The sequence below is a fragment of the Engystomops pustulosus genome, chromosome 4 (assembly GCF_040894005.1).
Source record: "Engystomops pustulosus chromosome 4, aEngPut4.maternal, whole genome shotgun sequence".
NCBI lineage: Eukaryota > Metazoa > Chordata > Amphibia > Anura > Leptodactylidae > Engystomops > Engystomops pustulosus.
Window position 1 is genome coordinate 113,754,213 of NC_092414.1, and position 25,723 is coordinate 113,779,935.

The following is a 25,723-nucleotide window of genomic DNA, read 5'->3' on the forward strand; positions in this document are numbered from 1 at the left end:
GTAACTTCAGACATGAACCTAGGGAGTGTAGCTCTGCGGCGTTCCCCTGCTCCCTCATAAGCAGGTGGTGTCTCACCCCGGCCAGGACCACGGCCTCTGACCCCTGCAGTAGTTGGACGCCCACGTCCCCGCCCTCGTCCTCTACCCCAAGCCCTCGGGTTAAACATTTTTAAAATGAGAGTTATAGCTTTAATTTTTTTTTAACTTTTTTTTGTGTTTTTTTTTTTTTTTTGTGTTTTTGAGTTTTTAAAACCAAACAATGCTATCCTATTGCTATGGCTATTTTCTAGCCAAGTATGAAAGCACACTACTATGCCAGATGAGATGACACCGAGTTATTAAACAAAATAAACGTAAAATAAAAAAGGACAAATGGCAGACTGTGCCTAATTGAAATCCAACCCCTACTAAATTTTCCCACTTCGGTCTTTGCAATGGATATGTGCGTCACTAAGCGCAAAACACAGCGGTCGCAAGTCTCACTACAAATTGCTGACAATTGGCTAGTAGATGCACTGCAGCAAGTACAGCCACCAGCAGATCAACCAGAAATCAAATATATAACGCTACTGTAGGCGTAAGCCGTTTGGATTCTCCTATGGCTATTTTCTAGCCAAGTATGAAAGCACACTACTATGCCAGATGAGATGACACTGAGTTATTAAACAAAATAAACGTAAAATAAAAAAGGACAAATGGCAGACTGTGCCTAATTGAAATCCAACCCCTACAAAATTTTCCCACTTCGGTCTTTGCAATGGATATGTGCGTCACTAAGCGCAAAACACAGCGGTCGCAAGTCTCACTACAAATTGCTCACAATTGGCTAGTAGATGCACTGCAGCAAGTACAGCCACCAGCAGATCAACCAGAAATCAAATATATAACGCTACTGTAGGCGTAAGCCGTTTGGATTCTCATATGGCTATTTTCTAGCCAAGTATGAAAGCACACTACTATGCCAGATGAGATGACGCTGAGTTATTAAACAAAATAAACGTAAAATAAAAAAGGACAAATGGCAGACTGTGCCTAATTGAAATCCAACCCCTACTAAATTTTCCCACTTCGGTCTTTGCAATGGATATGTGCGTCACTAAGCGCAAAACACAGCGGTCGCAAGTCTCACTACAAATTGCTCACAATTGGCTAGTAGATGCACTGCAGCAAGTACAGCCACCAGCAGATCAACCAGAAATCAAATATATAACGCTACTGTAGGCGTAAGCCGTTTGGATTCTCCTATGGCTATTTTCTAGCCAAGTATGAAAGCACACTACTATGCCAGATGAGATGACGCTGAGTTATTAAACAAAATAAACGTAAAATAAAAAAGGACAAATGGCAGACTGTGCCTAATTGAAATCCAACCCCTACTAAATTTTCCCACTTCGGTCTTTGCAATGGATATGTGCGTCACTAAGCGCAAAACACAGCGGTCGCAAGTCTCACTACAAATTGCTGACAATTGGCTAGTAGATGCACTGCAGCAAGTACAGCCACCAGCAGATCAACCAGAAATCAAATATATAACGCTACTGTAGGCGTAAGCCGTTTGGATTCTCCTATGGCTATTTTCTAGCCAAGTATGAAAGCACACTACTATGCCAGATGAGATGACGCTGAGTTATTAAACAAAATAAACGTAAAATAAAAAAGGACAAATGGCAGACTGTGCCTAATTGAAATCCAACCCCTACTAAATTTTCCCACTTCGGTCTTTGCAATGGATATGTGCGTCACTAAGCGCAAAACACAGCGGTCGCAAGTCTCACTACAAATTGCTGACAATTGGCTAGTAGATGCACTGCAGCAAGTACAGCCACCAGCAGATCAACCAGAAATCAAATATATAACGCTACTGTAGGCGTAAGCCGTTTGGATTCTCCTATGGCTATTTTCTAGCCAAGTATGAAAGCACACTACTATGCCAGATGAGATGACGCTGAGTTATTAAACAAAATAAACGTAAAATAAAAAAGGACAAATGGCAGACTGTGCCTAATTGAAATCCAACCCCTACTAAATTTTCCCACTTCGGTCTTTGCAATGGATATGTGCGTCACTAAGCGCAAAACACAGCGGTCGCAAGTCTCACTACAAATTGCTCACAATTGGCTAGTAGATGCACTGCAGCAAGTACAGCCACCAGCAGATCAACCAGAAATCAAATATATAACGCTACTGTAGGCGTAAGCCGTTTGGATTCTCCTATGGCTATTTTCTAGCCAAGTATGAAAGCACACTACTATGCCAGATGAGATGACGCTGAGTTATTAAACAAAATAAACGTAAAATAAAAAAGGACAAATGGCAGACTGTGCCTAATTGAAATCCAACCCCTACTAAATTTTCCCACTTCGGTCTTTGCAATGGATATGTGCGTCACTAAGCGCAAAACACAGCGGTCGCAAGTCTCACTACAAATTGCTCACAATTGGCTAGTAGATGCACTGCAGCAAGTACAGCCACCAGCAGATCAACCAGAAATCAAATATATAACGCTACTGTAGGCGTAAGCCGTTTGGATTCTCCTATGGCTATTTTCTAGCCAAGTATGAAAGCACACTACTATGCCAGATGAGATGACACTGAGTTATTAACCCCTTAAGGACGCAGCCTGTTTGCAGGTTAAGGCTCGCAACTTTTTTTTGAAATTTGACCAGTGTCTCTTCATGTGGTAATAACTTTTGAACGCTGTTACTTATCAAAGCGATTCTGAGATTGTTTTTTCCCCACATGTTGTACTTCATTTTAGTGGTAAATTTTGGCTGATAAGTTTTGCGTTTATTTACAAAAAAAGGGAAAAAATTATGAATTTTTAGAAAAATTTGCCATTTTCGAAATTCAAAATCACCGCGTTTTCAGGCAGATAGATTTACCACCTAAATAACTTGCAGAATAACATTTCCCATTTGTCTACTTTACATTTTCATAATTTTTGAAATGTTTGGATAATTTATTTTGACGTCACGCGGCTTACAAATCGAATAGCGATTTTCCGTATTTTCGGAATTGACTATTTTGGGGATAAATACTGTTTGAAATCAAATTTTACATATTTAGCAACAAAACCCCCTATATAACCAACCCATTTTCAAATCTGCACCCCTCAAACTATCAGAAACAGCATTTACAAAGATTATTAACCCCTTGAGATCTTCATAGTAATTGAATCAAAATGGCGGTGAAATTTAGAAATTTCAAATTTATCAAATTTTGTCGGTTATACGTTCATTTAGCCCTAAAATTTACACATTTCCAAAAGAGAAAAAGAGAAAACTCACCATAAAATTTGTTCTACAATTTCTCCTGAGTGCAGCGACCCCCCACACGTGGCCGTTACTTGTGTTATGGGGGCACAGCGAGGCGCAGAAGGGAAGGAGCACCCTGCAGCTGCCAGGATTTTAGTTTTCTGGTTGCCCCCTTTTGAAGGCTATAAAATTTTCGCTTTTCCGTTATTTGGGCCATGTGACGGCATTTTTTTTGCGGGACGAGATGCTTTTTCCAGTGTTACCATTTTGGGGTTGGTATCACCTATTGTTGAAAATTTTGGAACTTTTTTTGAGGTCATGAGTAGAAAAGCATCAATTCTGTACTGGATTTTTTACTTTTTTTTTTTTCCGTGTTCACCGTATAGCCTAATAATCCTGTTATCTTTATTCTATGGGTCGATACGATTACGGGGATACCAGACATGAATATTTTTTCTTATGTTTTACTAAATTTGCCAAATAAAACCCTAATGTGGGGAAAAATCTATCATTTTTGCATCGCCGTCTTCCAAGTGGCATAACATTGTTACGTTTTTGGCTACAGAGCTGGTTGATGGCTTGTTTTTTGCGGGACATGTTGTTCTTTGCAACAATATCATTCTGGAGTACATATGTTTTGTTGATCACTTTTTATTGCATTTTTAGTGGGATATAATAGGTAAAAATCATAATTTTTGGCGGGTTTTTGACGTTTTTTTTTTACGGCGTTCATCATATGGGTTCAATAGTTATTTAGTTTTATTCTATGGATTGTTACGGACGCGGTGATACTATATATGTGGGGTTTGTGTTATGATTTAGACTTTTTTGAGCGTTATATGTCTCTTTATATGTTTTGGGGCTTATGGGCATTTTTAGTGATTTATAAAGTAATTTTTTATTGAAAAACATTATTTTTTACATTTTTTTACATGATCCACCATGGGATATGAACAAGCAATCATCTGATTGCTTGTTCTTGATAATACTCTGCAATACTAATGTATTGCAGGGTATTATCAGTGCCAGCCTATGCAGATGCATAGGCTGACACTTTGCCTTTAAGATGACGTCACAGACGCCATCTTAAAGGTAAACCCTCCAGGCTTCTCTGGGGTCCCGATCGGACCCCAGAGGAGCCAAAACAGCGATCGGCCCCCCCGAAAACGGTGCGGGGGGGCCGATCGTGGGGTAAAGACCCCCAGAAGGCATGTTAAATGCCGCGGTCGCGTTGACCGCGGCATTTAACGGGTTAAACACCCGCGATCAGAGCCCACTCCGACCGCGGGTGATAGCCGGGGATGTCAACGGTAGATTACCGTTGAAATCCCGCGGCTAACGATGCCGGTTCGGCTGCTATACAGCGCTGAACCGGCATCGTCTCTGCGCAGTAGCTGTACTGCGCTGAGCGCTATTCGCGGGACTCAGCGCAGTACAGCTACGGCGCAGAGCGCTAAGGGGTTAAACAAAATAAACGTAAAATAAAAAAGGAAAAATGGCAGACTGTGCCTAATTGAAATCCAACCCCTACTAAATTTTCCCACTTTGGTGTTTGAGGTGGATATGTGTGCCACTAAGAGCTAAACACAACGGTAGCAAGTCCCCCTGCTAATTCCTCACAAAATGGTACTAGATGCAAATAAAAAAAAAAAAAAGTAGAACGTTATTGTAGCCCTAAGAAGGGCTGTTGGGTTCTTGGAGAATCACTCCTGCCTAACAGTAAGCTAATAGAACACCCTAACGCTTTCCCTGACCAGCAGCAGCTCTCTCCCTAGCGGCATCCAGACACAGAATGATCCGAGCAGCGCGGGCAGCGGCTAGTCTATCCCAGGGTCACCTGATCTGGCCAGCCAACCACTGCTATCGACGTGTAAGGGTACCACGTCATGCTGGGTGGAGTGCAGAGTCTCCTGGCTTGTGATTGGCTCTGTTTCTGGCCGCCAAAAAGCAAAACGGCGGGAGCTGCCATTTTCTCGAGCGGGCGAAGTATTCGTCCGAGCAACGAGCAGTTTCAAGTACGCTAATGCTCGAACGAGCATCAAGCTCGGACGAGCATGTTCGCTCATCTCTAGTAACAATGAATGTACTGATAGCATTAGGTTCTCTTTCATTGTGCTAGATACACTGTGAAAAATAGACACAAGTTCTTAACAGATTCCTGTCTTACCCAGCAGTTTATGAATATGAAATAAGGCTTTGATAGTAAACTGTAATGCGATGATGCCTGAAGATGTAAATGAATGTGATTCCCCATGTCAGTAGTTTATAAAGGCAGTCCATTGACCAGCAAGTTAGTTATTATTTACAGCAAATGTTTTGCTCCCCGGCAGATATCTCATGTGACCAATTTGGCATGAAAAAAATGTACCATCTATAGATGTTATATATAAATTGTAGTGTTTCCTCATTATTCATTGCACCATAAAAAGACAGTCTGACATAGAAAATGATTTCAAGGTCCCAACTGAGAAGCAGTCTCAACACATTAATGTCTATGTTTCTGAAAAGTCACATTTGTTTGACGAGGGCTCAGGTCACAATAGAATATATCAAAACACCACTATAGATAAAACAGACTTGTAGGAAAGACCTACCTCTTACAACAGTGTTTATATATTTTACATTAACATATCATTTGAAGAAACAGACGGTGGCTTATCTGACTGCCATATAAATCAGTGGGATTAATGCATACATATTTTTTTTACAATCTTGTGTTCTTTTCCATATTTTCCCCTCAAGCTGTATTCATTTCATGAGTCTTCTTTTCAGAATCATGAAGAAAATTAAGACTTATGCTAACAAATTCAAGTTTAATTGTAGAATCATCATCACCCAACCGAAGACAGAAAGTTATATCTATATAATGCCAATGTTATGTTAGTAATAACAGCCCATTAAACTTTACTAAGTATACTGAGTCAAGTGGAAAGATAACTTGGAGAGAATATATGATTAGCTGACGGAGTCAAAATATGATCTTTGCTCATTACTAGTGTAGAACGGACCTGAAGCACAAAGTTCGAATTTGTTCCAAACTTTGAGGTTTCGGGACTCCTGGACCTGATCTTAAACTTCATTAGAAGTCAGAGTTTGGTACAATTTCCCCACCATTAAGGCCCAGAATTGATGCTGGCACTGCTCGCCCTGAACTCTTTAAATGCGTCTGGCAGATCGCCAGCAACAATCAAAATTGCTGTGACCATGCCAACATTTTGGGAGGATCGTCTCTCCCCGATAAAGTCATCAGGAGAGACAATCCCTCCCTGAAATGCTGGCACACATAGTGGCTGCTGTGCTTTGTGTGCCACAAGAGACTTTACCGGCAGCATTTAAACAATTAACAACCGCAATTGGTGCTAGCACCAATTGCACATGTATCAGGTGGGTGTTTGGGTTAAAGTTTGGTATCTGAACCAAACTTGATTTTCAAAATTTTGGTTGGATCATGAGTGTTAACCCCTTAAACATAGTGGTCAAGCATGACAGTGGCATTTAAGGGGCTTCTGTCTGCTTTCCTCCACAGTTTAATCCTCTATGCAGCTTATGGGGTATACAAGCGTTGTCACGGCAGCCCTTGTGGTCAATGAAGGACAGCAGTGCAGCCCGATGTCCCCACATGCCCCCACATCAGGACATAAACTATGATGTCAGTGAACAGCTGACGTCATGACGCGTTCGCCGGTCTGCGCAGGGACACGGAGCTGAAGCTGGAGTATTAATAGATAGAAGAGGACCTGCCAGGGGGATGTCAGAAGTTGAGTACACAATTTATTTATTTTTTATAGGCTGTGTTTACCTCGGGGAGGGGCTACAGGCTATATACTGCAGGAGCATGCTGGCTGTATACTGGGGGGCAAGGGCTGCTGGTTATATACTGGGGGGCAGGGGTGCTGGCTAGGTACTGGGGTCAAGGTATGCTGGCTATATACTAGGGAGTAGGGGTTGCTGGCAATATAGTGGAGGGGCATAGTTTACAGGCTATATACGGTTGGGCAGAGCTTGCTGGCTACATACTGGGGAGGCAAGGGCTGCTGGTTATATACTTGGGGTCAGAGGCTCTTGGCTAGGTACTGGGAGGCAGTGGCTTTATACTGGGGGACAGGGACTGCGGGTTATATACTGTGGGCAGGGACTTGACCTTGCACTATATACTAGGCTTATACTCAAGTCAATAGGTTTCCCGAGTTTTTGTGTTAAAATTACAGCTTAAACTCAGGTCAGCTTATAATCAAGTATATACAGTAATCAAGTATATACAGTAACAAAAAGGTTATAAACCAAAAACAAGAATTCACAAGTTTCTTTTTCTACACCCAGAAAGAGTTAATAAAATCTCATCAATAAGCTATAAATTCTCCACTGAAACTTCCCTTTCTAAAGTCTCCAATGATCTGCTCACTGCTCATTCTTCTGGATCTAATCAGCAGCGTTCAATACTGTGGACCACCAGCTCCTCCTCAGGAGGCTTCACTCCATTGGCCTAAAGGACACTGCACTCTCTTGGTTTTCTTCCTATCTCTCTGAACGCACTTTCAGTGTCTCCTTTTCTGGATCTTTCTCTTCTCATCTTCCTCTCAGTGTCGGGGTTCCTCAGGGCTCAGTCCTAGGTCCTATTCTATTGAATTTGCGTCAGGGGAATTCCTCCATGGGAGAATATGCTGTCCAGTTCCGTACCTTAGCGTCAGAACTTTCCTGGAACAACGCGGCCTTGTCTGCAGCTTTTAAGAAGGATCTATCCTCTCAAGTCAAGGACGCTCTGGCCGCTCGTGACCTGCCATCTTCCCTGAGTGGTCTAATCTCCCTAGCCACCCGGATTGATGTGTGATTCAGGGAGCGTGCCGAAGAGTCACGTTTTGAGCAACTTTCAGTCCGTCCACGACACCTTCCTCGTCTAGCTCCAGCTTTCCAAAGACCGTTCCAGCCTCCAGTCGTACCACCTGCAGAGGAGTCTATGGAGGTGGACAGGGCCAAATTGTCACCGCAGGAGCGTATCAGAAGACGCCAGGGACACCTATGTCTCTATTGCGGCAGTCCTGAGCATTTCCTTGCGACTTGTCCTATTCGACCCCAACGTTCGGGAAACGCCAGCACCTAGGGTTCTTGGGAGAAGCGTCCCTAGGTGTAAACAGTGCTTCTCCACGCCTGTTGATTCCCGTGCTTCTCAGCGTTGGCTCCGGTAACCAGACCCAGGTCTCAGCTTTTTTGGACTCTGGCTCCGCTTGGAATTTCATGGATGCTGCATTGGTTTCCTGGTACCACATTCCAGTGGTTCTACTTGACAAACCACTGATTATTTCTTCAGTTAGTGGACAAATTCTCTCGGACCCAGTACGGTACCGCACGGAGCCGATAACCATGCAAGTCGGTGCTCTGCATAAGGAGAGTCTGTCCTTCCTGGTTCTGCCATGCTCTACCTCACCCCTCCTGCTAGGTCTTCCGTGGTTGCAATTCCACTTGCCAGTCCTTAATTGGAGGACGAGGGAGGTTCTACATTGGGGTCCAGACTGCCATTCCCGTTGCTTGGATGCTCCTCACCCTGTACCTCTCATCCTAACTACTGTGGTTGCCAAGTCTCTGAAGGGCCCTCCAGTTTGCTACCGAGACTTTGCCGACGTTTTCTCTGAGAAGCAAGCAGAGGTTCAGCCTCCACATCGCCCCTATGACTGTCCCATTGATTTGCTGCCGGGAACGTCTCCTCCACGAGGTCGGGTTTACCCATTTTCTGTGCCTGAGATGGAAGCCATGTCCGCCTACAAAAAGAGCTGGGTTTTTCTTTGTCTCTAAGAAGGATGGTTCCCTCCGACCCTGCATAAACTACCGCGGTCTCAACAAAGTTACGGTGAAAAAACGCTATCATTTGCCTCTCATCACTGAACTCTTTGACCGTCTACAAGGTGCCAAAGTGTTTACCAAGCTGGATCTGCGAGGAGCATATAACCTCATCCGAATTCGGGAAGGCGACGGGTGGAAGACAGCTTTCAATACTCGTGACGGGCATTTTGAGTATTTGGTAATGCCTTTTGGCCTGTGCAATGCTCCAGCAGTATTCCAGGAGTTTGTTAATAATATTTTTAGAGACCTGCTCTACTCCTGTGTTATAGTCTACTTGGATGACATTTTGGTGTTTTCTCCAGATCTTCACTCTCACTAAAACCACGTTCAGCAGGTTCTCAGACGCTTAAGGACTAATCATTTATACGCCAAACTCGAGAAGTGTCAATTTCACCAGAGCAATCTTCCATTTCTGGGATACGTCATTTCTGGCAAGGGACTCCAGATGGATAAGTTGGCAGCCGTAGTTCAGTGGCCTCGCCCAGTGGGACTGACTGCTGTTCAGAGATTTCTGGGCTTCGCCAATTACTATAGACAGTTTATACCCCACTTCTCTTCACTTGTGGCTCCCATTGTGGCATTGACTAAGAAGAATGCCAATCCTAGACAATGGTCTCCAGCTGCTGAGGAAGCCTTTCTTAAGCTAAAATCTGCCTTTGCCTCTGCGCCAGTACTTACAAGACCAGATACGGAGAAACCATTTCAGTTGGAGGTTGATGCTTCATCCGTTGGTGCTGGTGCAGTTCTTACCAAGAAGGGGCCCAAAGGTCGTACCCTCACCTGCGGGTTCTTCTCAAAGACATTCTCTCCTGCCGAGAAGAATTATTCCATTGGAGATCGTGAACTGTTGGCCATAAAGCTGGCTTTGGGGGAGTGGCGCTATTTCCTGGAGGGGGCTCGTCACCTGGTTCATACCTATACTGACCACAAAAACCTCCTGTATCTACAGACCACTCAGCGACTGAATCCTCGTCAAGCCCGTTGGTCCCTTTTTTTCTCCTGATTTGATTTCTTAATCCATTTCCGTCCTGCGGAGAAGAACGTTAAGGCCGATGCTCTCTCCCATGCCTCGGATGTGGTTGGAGAAGACCCTGTGCCCGGTCATATTGTTCCTCCGGAACGTCTGGTCCTTGCAGCTCCAGTGGACCTTCGGCAGCTTCCACCAGGCAAGACGTTCGGCAGACCTGCCCTTCGAAAGAGGATCCTGACATGGGGATATTGCTCTTGTGTGGCTGGGGTGCAGCGTTCCATAGCCCTTATTACCCGTTACTATTGGTGGCCAGATCTGGCCAAAGATGTCCGGGATTTTGTGGGTTCCTGCATCTCCTGTGCCCGAAACAACTCATCACGCCTCAAACCTGCCGGTCTTCTGATGCCATTGCCGATACGCAGTCGCCCGTGGACTCATGTGGCCATGGACTTTGTCATGGACCTTCCATCGTCCTCGGGGAATACTGTCATCTGGGTGGTAACCGACCGGTTCTCGAAAATGGCCCATTTTGTCTCCTTGCCAGGTTTGCCATTTGCTCCGCGTCTTGCCAGCCTGTTCTTCTCCCACATCTTTCGGCTGCATGAACTCCCACTGCACATTGTTTCGGACCGTGGCGTCCAGTTTGTCTCCCGCTTCTGGCGATCCTTGTGTAACCATCTTCAGGTGAAATTGGACTTCTCATCTGCATATCATCCTCAGTCGAATGGACAGGTAGAGAGAATCAATCAAACTCTAGGCTGCTACCTTTGGCATTTCATCTCGGCCCGCCAAGATGACTGGTCTGCCTTGCTACCATGGGCGGAGTTCTCATACAATTCCCTGGACTCTGAGACTTCTGGTTCTACTCCCTTCTTCATTGTTTATGGACAACATCCACGTCCTCCTCTTCCTCTGCCTGTGTCCATGGAGGTTCCTGCTCTTGATTAGTTGGTACGTGATCTAAAGACCATTTGGGAGCAGACTCGCCTTTCGTTGATGCAGGCTTCCGCCCGTACCAAGCTCCAAGCGGATAAGAAACGCAGGCCACCTCCTGTTTTTTCTCCTGGGGACAAGGTCTGGTTGTCAGCTAGATACATCCGGTTAAAGATTCCTGGATACAAGCTTGGTCCACGGTCCTTGGGTCCTTTTGAGGTTATATCTCGCATAAATCCAGTGTCTTCCTTCCACCATGCACATCCTGAACTCCTTCCATGTCTCTCTACTCAAGCCTGTTATTCTGAACTGCTTCTCCCAGCAACTACCTCCTCCGGCTCCGGTGGCTGACTCCTCGGATATTTATGAGGTAAAGGAGATTCGCGACATGAAGACGGTAAAGGGTAAGCGGTTCTTCTTGGTTGACTGGAAGGGGTTCGGGCCAGAGGATAGATCTTGGGAGCCTGAAGACAACTTCCTGGACCATGATGTCCTACAGAGATTTCTACGGCCCAAGAGGATGGGGAGGCCGAAGGGGGGGTACTGTCAAGGGTGGTCCCGCGACCCATATCGCAGGTCGTGGGCTCACCCGTGCTCCCCGGGGCTCGCAGGCGTGGTGCCGGCGCAGCTCACCTCTCCCTGTTTCGGAACCGCTGCCGAGCTCCGTCCACGTGCGTCCCCGCCTCCTAGGGAGCGCGCACGGCACCTTCAGGTAATTTAAAGGGCCAGTGCACTGGCTGATCACTTCCCCTTTAAGAACCCTGCACCTTCCTTACACTCTTGCCGAATCTTTGTGCCTCACAGCCTGAGAGAAAGCTGATCTGCGATTTGCCTGCGATTCCTGTGTCTCCTGCGTTCCTGTGTCTCCTGCGTTCATGTGTCCCTCTGTGTTCCAGTGTTACCTGAGCTCCTCCGTGTTCCCGTGTACCTGTGTTCTTCTGTGCTGCTGTCCTGTGTGCTGTGTTCCCGTACCCCTCTGCTTGGACCTCCTGTTGCTGACCCCGGACCGGACTCTGACGTTGCATCTCTGCCGCCTGCCCTGACCTTGTGCCTGGACTTTGCCCACGGGATTGTCTGCCGTCTCTGTACTGCAACCTTGACCGCCACTGCAGACAAGTCACGCCTGAGGAACGACCTGGTGGTATCACGCCGCAGCTTATCTAACCCGCCTTGCGGCGTGCTCTGGAGAAAACCGGGTACCACTTAGACTCTGGTCCCAGGTAGTGGCTTGTGTCATCGTCTGCATTGGTCCAGAGGATCCACACCTGCAAGCCTGACAACAGGTCTGATATCTCTACTATACAAGTGACAGGTCTTGTTGTTGCTGCCTCCTAGAAACTCCTATATCTTTTCTACGAAGCCCCAAGCTTCCAGACAACCCAAGATGGAAATAATTGAATATACAGAAAATAGTCTTTGCTAGCAAACAGCTTTAAGCCTCAACAGTGTCCATATGTCTGTCTAAAGATGTGTCTTTCCTTACCTTTCCTATGAGCAGGATATTTTCAGATATGTGTGCTGTGAGAAGTATTTTTTCAAGACCTCCTTATTTTGTAATTTCTTATCCCCTCGTGATTTTCATACATTCCTAGGTGTTGCCTGTCATGGGTATTGCAAGAATGTCACAATATTCTAATGAATAGGCTACAACCTGATTAGAGCTTAGTTATGGGTCAAACCATCTGTATCTGCCACCATTCTGTTTAGCTTTTCAAATGAGAAACAGATACATGATTTTCAAGCTAGGCTTCGTATAATGATTGAAGACATATCTACCAATAACAGTGTCAGTATGGACCCAAGAGTATTGTACAGCAGCCCAAAATGTGATAATCTATGATTTATATGTTCCTAGTACAGAAAGGTATCATATAAACATCATTATTAATTAGATTGGGTGGTGAACCTGAAAATGTTATTTTATAGTCTTGAAAACACATGTTTAATGGTCCAAAATCATATCCGAAATCTCACTGGTGGATGGAGTTAACCACATTTTACAAGAGAATATACGGCTCATGATTATCCTAATGTTATGTCTTGAAAGTAAAAGTATTGTCATAACCTGTGCAACTTATGACTTATTTTACAATGTAATTCTATTTAGAAGTATTGTCTTCCACAGTTACATTAGTTACTAAAAAGTAGAGAACATCTGCAGGGTGCATCTGCAATATATATTACCGCTATTAATCATACATTTTCCAAGCAATTTTTCAAATTTTGTCTCATCCAAGCTTGGAGGGATGGAAGTAATTGGGTAATTTGTCCATGTCTGTTTGGTATTTATTGGGGGAACTAGAAGAAGAAATGTACAGGACATCTTCTCGTACTGCTCAGTAACACATTTACAATACACAGTAACAGCATTTCTGTTGACTTTGTTTAAGCATATGACAGAGAGGCAATGCATTTGATGGATTGATGGAGGCATATCTATCTAATTCGCAGCAGCAGAAAAAAAATCCTTCAGATTATGATGTGTAGCAAGTACGATTGATTTACACAGCATAAAAACATTGGCTTCAGTGTGCTAAGTGCTAAATATAATTGTCATCCTTGCCCCAAGATTATTTTACAATTAGTCTCATTAGTCGTATACAGCAATTTTGACATATGCCACACAAATAAGCACACAAGAGAATAAGTAATTGGTAGATATTTCAGATTGTTTTACACTTCGTAAACAGTCAATATTGTCCATGAAAATTGTCAAACATATTCCTGAAATAGCAACTGTCTATAACTAATTTATCAGCAAATCATGATACCATATTTTATGTATGTGTTTACAAAGTTACAATTACTCAAAACCTTGAGATTATCAGCTAGTACTAACAATTTCATGACTAACAATATGGAACACACAATTTTATGCAGATAATATATACACTTAACTGGTTAACAAACTTTCAGTCAACTGTAGTCTTAAAGAGGTTGGCAACTATTTTACTTAATTTTTTCATGTGCCTTTACTGCCTTAATAATAATCCCTGAATGTTCATCAAATGATTCATCATTCCTGCTACTTAATTTAGTGCGATCTACTACCTTTCCATGATTCTTTGTTTAAATACGTGAGTACTGATGAATAGGAGTGCAGCAGTAGAGTTATGTCTCATCCTGCTCTGCCCCCTCTTACTGTGTCTATAAGTGAGGACAGATTGTGAGAGAGAGAAAGAAGAGATAGAGAGACACACAGCGAGAGATGCCATGAGCATAGGCTGGAGAGAGAGGAAGCTCTGTATATATGCAGAGGTCAGCATGGTGAAAACAGGAAATTATTGCAGCTATCAAAGGAGGCAAACATATAGTTACAAATACATGCATCCATTTATAGTGCTTATTTCAGATGAGACTATTTGGCTTTTCAAATATGGACGGGGCACTGGCTGGATATCAATGAACTAAACCCTGCATGAGGGAAGCTTATTATTACAATTCTGTGTGTGCCACAATTTTGGTGCCCACAGTGCAGGGGGTGCCAGTTTTGATGAATCTGGCACACTCTGCACATCCCACAGTCAACTGTACATAGTGCAGATTGCAATGGATTTGATAAATGTGGGCCTTTATGTTTTATTCTGAAAAGTTTGTAAAGCATAGAAAAGAATGTATAGAAATATGGTATCGCTGTAATCATATTGACCCATACAATAAACTAGAATGTTTTTTAGGCTTTACGGTTAAACATCGGTTAATACATTTTCATCAATAAGGCATAGCCATTCCAAAATATTATCAGTGAAAAATGTATCTCATTCTGCAAAAAAATGAGCCCTCACATGGTCACATTAACAGAAAAACAAATATTTAGATTACTAATAACCATTAAATTTCATAGGACAGTGATGGCAAACCTTTTAGACACTGAGTGCCGAAACTACACCCAAAACCCACGTATTTTCTGCAAAGTGCTGATGCGACAATTTAAGTAGTAACTTATTACACCCTGCTCTGTATAGGCAGGCACCTGAAGACACCATTACAGTAGAAGGAAGGAGTAGAAGTTCGGATTATCATTGTAGCTTCCTTCTTGGGTCCTGGGCTGCCCGGGACTGCAAGAGGCCTTGAGTCCTGTCTGGCGAACTCTGCCCTGGGATGATGGCAAGAGTGCCTATATAGAGGGGTCCGAGTGCCACCTCTGGCACCTGTGCCATAGGTCCGCCACCACTGCCATAGGACAAAACTGGCTACTGCATGGCCTTCCTTCCCTTTTGTGCCTTAAAATTGCATAACAAGTACTAAGATGAGTTTTCTCCTATCTTTTGTGAATGTGTAAATTTTAAGGTCAAATGAGCTTATTACTGACAAAATTAGAACATTTTAAATTTCTCCTCCATTTTGTATTAGTATAAAGCTCTCAAAAGGTATTGCAAGTCTGTTATGAATAGTTTGAGGGGTGCAGATTTGAAAATCTAAGTAGTGATATACAAGGGGTTTCTAATGTAATATATTTCAAAGCTAATTTAAAGCAAAAATCTCTCCTTGAAAAAATTGAAGACTGATATTAGATATGTAAGCCATCTGACATTGTAATAATATTTTAAAAATAATGAAAACATTAAGTAGAAACATGGCAAATGTTCATTAGTAACTAATTTGGGTGCTAAAACTATGCCTGAAATAGAGATTTAGAATTTTGGAAACATGTTTAATATTTTTGCAATATTTTCATTTTTTTATTTAGATACAAAACATATGAACCAAAATTTACGACATATATGAAGTATATGTTGCCGAAAAACAATCTCAGAATCAAAATACAATCATGTCAGATAACAAAATCTGAGCCTTCAGCTACAAAATGGCTGTGTCCTAAAGGGGTTAAAGAATAGTAGAACTTAATTTTAATATAATAGAGAATTATATTGTTCAGTTAAATTTACCAAAACTCTATTTTCTGAACTCAACTTGCAATGTACTTTTCCACGGATTAACCAGGCCTGATTATTTCCTCCTTAACATTCTGCTAAAGCTGTAGCTCAGCTTAAATGTCATCCATGTGAGTGTCTATTCCCGCCGATCTTTAAGCTATGCATGGTCACTTCCGCAGCATTCATTTGGACAGAGCAGTTTCCCCTCTGATTTACTGATGTGTGAAGGTACCTATTACAGGTATTTTACTCTTATTTTCTCAGCAAGATGACTTTCCTCTTTGCCTTTTTCTTATCAGAACAAGAAGCACAATGTGCTAACAATGTAACAGCTGTTTTATTCAGCTCCTCTTTGTTTTATAAACAGATCTATGTAATTAATCAGTCTCACACACACTATTCTCCCTTGAAAAGGATTCGCCAGTATATCAGTTTAGGGGCCGAGCAGGAGCACAATTGTTCTTAGTGACCTTCAGTGGGGCATTTGGAATGAATGAAAAAGCCTTCTAATCTCCCTATTAAATTATTCTATCGATCAGTATTTCACTACTCACTACTGGAAGAAACAATATTGTGTTGCCTATTATATTTTATTTTAAACACCTAAATATGAATGTATTTCTAGAAATGTCATACAGTTACAGCAACCGTGCCATTCTTTCCCTTTTGGTATTCAGGGAATTTTTCAGCATTTGGTTTTATCTAGATGCACTATCCGGGTTTTGATGCGTTTTGCTAACCCCTGCTCACCTTTATCCCTTTCTGTTTACATTACCAAGTATAGGGTAAGTCACACTTTTGGGGACTGTCACTTTGTGGCAGTTGTCAAGTAGACAGGCACAGTTTGAGAAATTTTGTATTAAAGGCTTACTGTTCTTTCATCTTGATATCCTGACACATACAGCTATCAGCCCATGTTACTCTTGACCATTAGGGATGTAGATAACACTTTGCCCTGGATCCCTACCATTGCCCTGATTATTTCATAATGAGGTTATTTGACCCTTTTAATTAATAATGTTAAGCCATGATCGAGGAATATATATAAAGGTAAATCAAAAGTATTGTACATACAGCAAGTCCTTTATCCCAGAAATTACATCTGATTCTGAATTTAGTTGCTCACCCTAGTTGGGGGACATCTCTTTAACCTAATTTCAATTGCTAAAATACACTAGATAAAGTATAGTTAACACAGGTGAATTGTTCTTATGACTTGTCAGTAAGGAGATACTGTATACTTCTTGTTATTCAACGAGATCACACTGAAATTGAAAATATTTCTATTTTATTTTGTTTTTAATCATTGACGATCAGAGACTTTGATATTAAATCCTGGGAGGAGAAGTAATGTAAGAAGCATTGCAGCCTAGTGCTGCCCAGTTGTGATTTTTTTTCTTCACATACATATATTAGATTGCTGTGATTTATTGGGTTGCTATTGTATTACAGCTCTCTTGCAGTACACATCTGAAGAACACTATGCTGAGAGAACATGTGGCGATCAAACAACTGATTATATAGAATCTTCTTGACCTTTATGTTCTGCAGCAACTATTCAGTACCTTTCCCTTTCTTAATAATTAACAGCTAGATGTCTCATTTAGCTTTCATCCTCTACATAAAATCAATTAATGAGATGATATTAAGGTAAAACTTGAAATAATGATGGGCAGAATTTGTGGTTAAGTGCAGGATCTCAAGGTTTTTCATATATTTGCATACAGTATGCATATTTGAATGAGAGAAATAAGTATTCTGTAAGATCACATTTTCATGTTTTAAATTGGACTCATTTTTATAATTCCTGACATCCTGACATTCAGAAATACAATGCTCTGCCGTACATATGTAATGTATGTTATATGTAAAGAAATGGAAAAATGTAGGTTTTCTTTTACATGATGCATTGAATTAAATGATTTTTATAGTGTGATGCGATGAACTCGCAACCGTGCGATCCGAGCAGCACGCTTTTCGAGTGTGATGCAAGTTCATCGCATCACACTTGCAACTGTGGAAGGGGCCTTACTGATATTTTTTAATTTCAATATGCTCTAGCCTTTAGTTACTTTATATTGTGTGACTTTTGTCATGTCCTTGAAACAGGCATCTGTCAGGCACCGTCTTTTTTACATTTGACTCTAGGCTATGTACTGTATCATAAAGTTAGACACATCTATCCCAAATGCAAAATGATGAACATGTCATAATGGCATTAAGGAGGCTGAGCCCTCTACATACATCTCACACCTGCAATTGATGCGGGTAGAGATCACGGGTGTTAACCATTTACCTGCTGCCGCCAAAAGGAAAAAAAAATTTAAATAAAAAAACCTGAAAATATAAATCACCCCCCTTTCCCCAGAACTGATATAACGATAAACAAATAAAATTAAACATGTTAGGTATGGTTGAATCCCAAAAGTCCCGATCTAAAAAAATCATAAATCATAAATATTTTAATAAAAAGTGTTTAAAAGCTCATACGGTTCCCAAAATCATAGCAGAGAAAACATCATAACGTCCAGCAAAAAAAATGACACCTTACACAGGTCCATACATCAAAGTATAAAAAAGTTATTGGTGTCAGAATAGGGCAAACGTAAAATAAAAATTTTTTGTACAAAAGTTTTTGATTTTTTAAAATATAAAAAACATAAATAAATTGAGTACTGAGTACTTTGCAGCTGGAATTTTTTTCCAGATTTCCAGTAACAAAGATGGAATATGAAATACCATTACTAGAAAGTCCAATTTGTAAGGCAGAAAAAAGCCCCCTCATCTAGATCTGTTAACAGAAAAATAAAAAGCTAAGGATTTTTCAAAATACAGAGAGTAAAATGGAAACACAAAAAACTAAAATTTAGGGTTATTTTCAATGGATGGCTTCCTTTGGCAGACTTCTCCAATGCTGATCTTTATGTACTATAATTAATGATACATCTTTGAATTAACGGTATAATTCTTGGTAAATATGTAAAAGCTCCCCTTTCGGAGATGAGTGGAGCACATACATTCTGCTTCATTCATCTCTATGGAGCCCAGGGCACCAATAATATATTGAAAAAATAGAAAATGCCACCTGTATCTAAGGACCAGCTCACATTTCAGCTATTTCAGTTTTTTGCATCAGTTATTGTATATATGGAGACTACACACAGATAAGGTATAATGAAAACATTTGTACTTGCTCTGTGTGTTTGACCACAAGTGGTTTGGGCTCACACTTACTGAGGTAGCAGGGGGTTTGAAGGAACGAGATGGAGCACTAAGCAACACATGTCACCTGTGTCTCTGTCCCTAGCATCTCCCCAAGCGAGGGGGGGGGGGTGGATGTGTTCTCCCTGTCTGTCTTTCAGTCTGTCTGTCACATTTTCACATCCACATATAACTGGTGTTAGCCATTGCAGCATCAATGTTCCTAAAGTTCATGATCCACTTAAATTTAAAATTGCATTTAAAACTGGGCTTAAAAAACAAACAAATGTGTATCGACTCATCATTTGGACTATTTCTATATTTAGAGAAAGGCATATATTCTACCTGAGCATGCAATACCATGTGACATAAACCATCACTGTGTACCATTAAGAACTACATTGATTGAGTACAATGCAAGACATTAGATTTCTCAGAATAAAAGGTTTCTACACATATGCAAATTTCTATGCTACACTATAGAAACTATAAGGTTCATTGCTTTACTACCAATTTGGCCCTAGGATGTATCTGTATAGATAGCACATGATGTAGGGAAATTATGCTGAGCAGAGGGATTTATGTAAGTGCATATATTCTGTATACATCATTATGTACTATGTTGGGTCCAAATAAATAATGCATATCAATAGCGAATTAAGAAAAAAACGACTCTATTGTGTTTTCTACCTATTATTTACCTTCTTACACAGATGTATCAGTGCAGAATTTGTGATGAACACCACATTTTTTGTATCATGTAAATGTAATGTTAACTTCAGTAACAGTCCAGGTAGCTGTTTTATTTCTTTCCAAAACAGTTTAACAAAACAGAATAGCTTGCTTCAGCATATAACAGAAAATACAGTCCATTTAAACTGTCTTGACTCACAGTCCTCTGTAGGTTGTGTATCCATCCACCAGTATGTCACTAATGCTGATCCTCACAACACCTCTAGCTCTGCATGCAGTATAGCAGACTCCCAGACTGCAAAATCACCCCACCCCCAGTGGGGGGGGGGGGGGAGTAGTCACCCACCCTGCTCTTTGTCTACTCCAATAAAAGCCAACATGGATGAACTGTATTTTTTTTTTCTGGATCTACAATTATAAAATATACAGTTTCAAGTTACATACAAATTCGACTTAAGAACAAACCTATGGATCCTACCTTATATGTAACCCGGGGACTGCCTGTATAACCATTTAGTGTTGATAAAATAGTGATCAGCACATTGCTGCTGATCACAATACTAGCTTGTGGCTGGTTTGCTCATACTAGCGCACAGAGGGAGGTCCTCGGCCTGAACGCACATGTGTTTCCAGGAAAACGCATGGGATTGATAAACCGAACGCATGGGTTACTCTGGAAACGCATGTGCGTTCGAGGCGAAGACCTCCCCCTGTGTGCTAGCGTCGCGTTATGACGGACGCCTAGCGGTACGTGTGACCACAGCCTTAGCACACACATTAGCACTTTACTGAATCAGCAGATCTATGCCACTTGTATATTTCTAATGTATATTAACATTGATAACATATGCAGTTCATATTTGTATTTATTCATTGTATTTACCACAGTTTGAGCTTCAGCTTGAGTAATGTATTAGAGGCAAAACATTGCTCAGTTGGAAACAAAAGTTCACATGAAATGTTTTCCTCACAACCCTGGTGTGCTGCTGTTTTTTGGACTTTATCTTTCAATCTAGACAGCAAAATATCTATCACATCAACAAGTAAATGTATTGGCATTGACAAGTTTTCTGAATGTTACAATGAGCTTCAATATATATCAACAATGCTGTTTCCTTACCATTATCAACAGTTTGTTCGTAGATGGATGTTCCGTCAGAATAAACATTATTGTTGATAACATTTCATTGAGATGGATGAATGTTTCCATAATTGTAGTTAATTGCAAAGATCTCCAGCATCACACAGATTGTTTCAGCATAAATTGCCTTTCTCTGGAAACTCTTTTTCTCTGACACAGCTTTTCTTTTCTTTCATCCCAAATGTTTCTGTTCAGTGAATTTGTTACAACTGTTGCAGAATGTGGAATTATATTGAATCAAAACCCATTTACTCTCCCCATGGGCCTCTATTTCCCAATCTTCTTTCTGTAATCTACTGCCATGCACACTCTGTGTTTTACTAGCCCAGCTCACAACCTGTTGATTTGGGATACCTGGTGGGTACAGATTGATATAGAAGAAAGACTCTTCCTGTGGCTGCGAAATATACTGCGAACAATCAGGCATTTATCTCTATTGCAGTCTGTAAAATCTGCTTGGTTTTGGGGTGCCAGTTAATATTAAATTAACAACAATATTCAATGGATCTTTATAGGGGATTTATTAAGGGTACAATACAGGGGAATACACATAGAGGGTAAACTAACTAAGGGATAGAGAGACGGTAGGGAAGGAAGTGCTTTAACTAAAGATCTATACCATCTTATATACACACACACATAGCTCACACACATTGCCCATCATCCCACCTCCACCACTGTCTTGGCCAATCCAATGATGATGTAGAGTCAATGCATTCTTATCCCACAACTTGCAGGACAAGTAACTTGAGTCTTTGTTTCCCACAGGATCTGGTAGAATCTCCAGGCAATGGCCTCCAGGTGTAATAGCACAGTCCATTGTAATCACATGCAGCTGTCTCTACAATCTTTATTAGGGGCAATGTAGGCATTTATGGCTTAGTTCTTCCTCTGTCCACAAAGACCCTTAAACTGTCTCAAGCCACATCATGTCATATTTCCAACATTATGCCCCTTTGGGCCTGAAAGGCCCACACACCATTAGACCATGTTTAGAACAGAAATAAAATCCATCTCTCCTCCATTATCTTCTTTGGGTGTGGAAATGATCTTTCTTCTTCTGGCTTTCCTCAAGACAAAGTAGTTGAAGGTTGTATGGTTAAGGAATAGGGCACCAATGTTCATCACACCATTCACTCACATTCATTCTCATATCTTTTCCATCTATACCAATTATCCAACAAATACATATCTCCATATATGCTAATAACTGTCATATTTACAATATGCAAATATAAATCCCATGTTATATAGAATGCAAGCTGGCAATAACACCTTAGATATCAACATAACCTACAGATATGAAATTACATAAAAGGAAACCCAAACAGAACTATAAAACATTACCAATAGTAAATCAACAGATTGATTTCAAGTAGAAGTTTGCAGGGTGGTTTATCTAAGGGTTTCCAGATTTACTTGACTTCAAATATATTTAGTTTAAACATAAACTTTCATTTAGCTTTTCCCCATTACCAAATCTAATTCTGTAAGTTTACCAGGTTTTATATTTACACTCCACAGAAATGTTCACATCACACCATATATATGTCTCCCATTGTCCTGACTTATAAATTAACCAAAAGTATATCAAGTGCATATTGGTAATCTTACTTGTGCATTGTTAAATACAATATACTATATAGTAACCGTATATAGCTGAGCCATTAATTACTATATGTTTTACGCAACCTTGAAGACACACACATAGATTGAGAACATTAAAATTTAAAAAATTCAAACCGAATGCTGCTTTTAATACCCTATGTTCTTCATTTAGATGCTTTACTGGTATAAAGGAGTGTGCAATTTGTTTGAGAAACTTAAAATTAAGTTGCCAGTGAGACAAATGTATCAGAGAAAAACCTTAAATAAAAAAAAAAAATTAAATATTTATGTGAATTCACTATAGTCTGCCCCTTTGGTACTGCATTACTCTCTAAAAACATGCCCCTTTGGTACCACAAAATGGTACCAAACACTGTATAAAAAAAAAAAATACTTGAATCAAGAAGGAAAAAAAAATGCTTCATTAAAAAAAAACGAAAAAAAAAATAATAAAATTCAACAAATCCAACATTCCTGAGCATCAGGAACAAAAAAAAATGTGTATTGACACAGTTCACATACTACATTTAACAGAACACAAAACAGACAACATAAAACAATGAGAGCTAATTCAGCTTCTACACATCTTAGGGTGGGACAGCAGGCAGTTTCCAATCCATCTTCTGTCAATGATTAAGTAAGGTCATCTATGGGACAAGATAAAGAACAGACATAGCACAAAAAACAACAAATACATTACACACAGGACCTACACATCACAATGGGATGTTACTTCATATTTTTAATTGTTTGCAAACAATTAACCCTCATAAATTTTGAGCTCATTACACCACATGGTTTTATTTGTAAAGACATCAAACTTTATACAAACAATATCTTTCACATACTACTTTTTAATGACCTGTAAACAAAAATGTCAATATTAATAACTTGTTTCTTCAGCCAACCACCTTGTTGCCTAAAACAAAAACATAATGACAGTTATCACACAAACAATACTTAAAACAGATATGTAAAACACAAGATCAAAGAATGGAGCCTGTAGAAACAAAACAAAGTGTTAGTTTCTTTGTCCTGGAGTCATAAGACACAAGACATCCAGCCTACAAAAGAAAGACAAAATAGTTAGAAACCAAGAAATTCATACCATTAACACAATTCCAAATCCATTTATTCACAATGTATATCGCTATAGCCACACATTAATAAGCCATGCTGCTGTACTGTGCACTGTTTATTAGCAGGGGGAGGGCGATCTGTGACCAGCTCCAGAATAGCCAGAATGGCAGCCCTGCCCATGGATTGTACCCTGGGACATTAGCACCTTCCTTGTGCTCCCTGCCATGAGGGGGAGGCTGTTCTTTCTTATCCCTGTGTATATTGGGAATCTTATTTGCATGTGATGTGTTCTCCTCACATGTCTCTGTGTGGCTACTTCCAGGAGGTGTCATGGCCTCCTCACATGTCTCTGTGTGGCTACTTCCAGGAGGTGTCATGGCCTCCTCACATGTCTCTATGTGGCTACTTCCAGGAGGTGTCATGGCCTCCTCACATGTCTCTGTGATCACTGTGTTCTGGTTGGTCTCAGGCTCAATGGCATCAATTTCTGCATGCAATGAATTATAATGTGTCTCATGGTTTGCATTATTTACATCACAGAAACGTTTAATATGTCCCGGCCTCCCACATCCATAGCAATACCGGACATATCTCGTCCTCCTAGCTCTGTACTCTGTAGACAGATATCCTGATGGTTCATCCCTATTGTTCTCCTCACACCAGTCCCTGAGTATATTAATAAAGTTCTCTAGGGATGTGGCATTTCTAAGGGCAACCTTTGTGGTGTAATTCACATTACACTGATTTGCCATTGAATAGAGGAAATCAGAGTCATCCTGAGACATATCCGGACAGTTGTAAACACTCCTAAATAAGGTCAGGTACTTGTTACAGAAGATAAGGGGGTCATCACCTGTCCTGAACCTATGTTTCCTCAGGGTATTCTCACCCCTTACGTCTCTCCCTCCCATGATACGCTGCAGTTCCTTCCTTCTTAAGTCCGCACCACTATCATCATCTCCCATGTGTGCAGACGACAATTGTGCTGCCAGAGGCCCAGGAAGCCATGCTTGGAGCAGAGACCAGGCATCCTTATTACATAAGTTGTATTGCCTCACCACACCTTCAAATTTATTGGATACAATTATTGGTGATTCATTTGTATCCCATTCTCCAATAACCTGACACAGATGTAGTCTATCCTGGATGGTGAGTGTTGGAGACTTATCTGCAGGTATTAGATTGTGTTCATCACTCCAACCCCCGGGTGTGACAATGCAGACATCTGCTGCTTTATGGCAGGTCTGGTTTTGTACTTGGAGGGACCGGATCTGCTCTTCTTGTTTACACAGTTGGGACATTGCTTCAGACAACTGACCCTCTAGTGAGGTAATTAACACATCCCTCTGCTGTATCTCCCTTTCTAAGGAATGTATATGAGTTTCAGTAGACACAGAACTTAATCTACACTCATGTAGCTGCTCATCCAACTCATGATTTCTTATAGACAGCTCATCCACCTTTGCTTGTAGATTATCCATCTCATTAGTTGTTTTCGCAGAAATTTCAATCACAGAGTCACTGATTCTGTCTATGCTTTCCTTACATTGGAGCCTTTGTATGTACCAATTTACTTCCTTTACCTCAGCCAATTCTTTCATCTTAATGAGCATCATGATTTCATTGCCCAACCTTTCTTTCTTCCCTCTCTTACTGAGCACTTTCCTTTCTAACTTCTCATTATGGGCCTTACACTGCATCATCAGCTCCTTATATTGCTCCTCTAGTGAACCATCTGCACATGAATGGTATCTAGCAGAGGAATACTTTTTCACAAACTTTTGAACAAGTTCCATCTCTGTTTCCACAATACACTGACAAACACACAAAATGACAAACTAAGCAAACACAGCTTGTGTAATTATCTACTACACTAACGTTCCGAAAGGCTACTTTACACACTGCTTACACCTTTATACTCATTCAATCTAGGAAAATGTACAGCTATATCCAGGAACACACTTTTTCCTACAACTTTACCTCTGTACACTAAAACACAACTGCTCACACTTAACGTTAACCTACAATCTCAACAGGCGACTTCCTATACATTCACATAAAACAACCTGGCTTATCAAAGATAATAATGTAATATAAAACTTGTTACTTACCAGGATTTTCTTTGTACCAA

At 40.9% G+C, this 25,723-nt stretch overlaps 1 protein-coding gene across 1 annotated transcript; it reads right to left on the minus strand.

The window, feature by feature from the left end:
* Nucleotides 1-23,411: 23,411 nt before the first annotated feature.
* Nucleotides 23,412-25,388, minus strand: LOC140128466 (posterior protein-like). Its single transcript, XM_072150172.1, has 2 exons — nt 24,026-25,388; nt 23,412-23,431 (listed from the first exon to the last, which is right to left on the minus strand). Exons 1-2 carry the CDS (start codon nt 25,386-25,388, stop codon nt 23,412-23,414), a joined length of 1,383 nt encoding a protein of 460 aa, XP_072006273.1.
* Between the last annotated feature and the right edge of the window lie 335 nt (nt 25,389-25,723).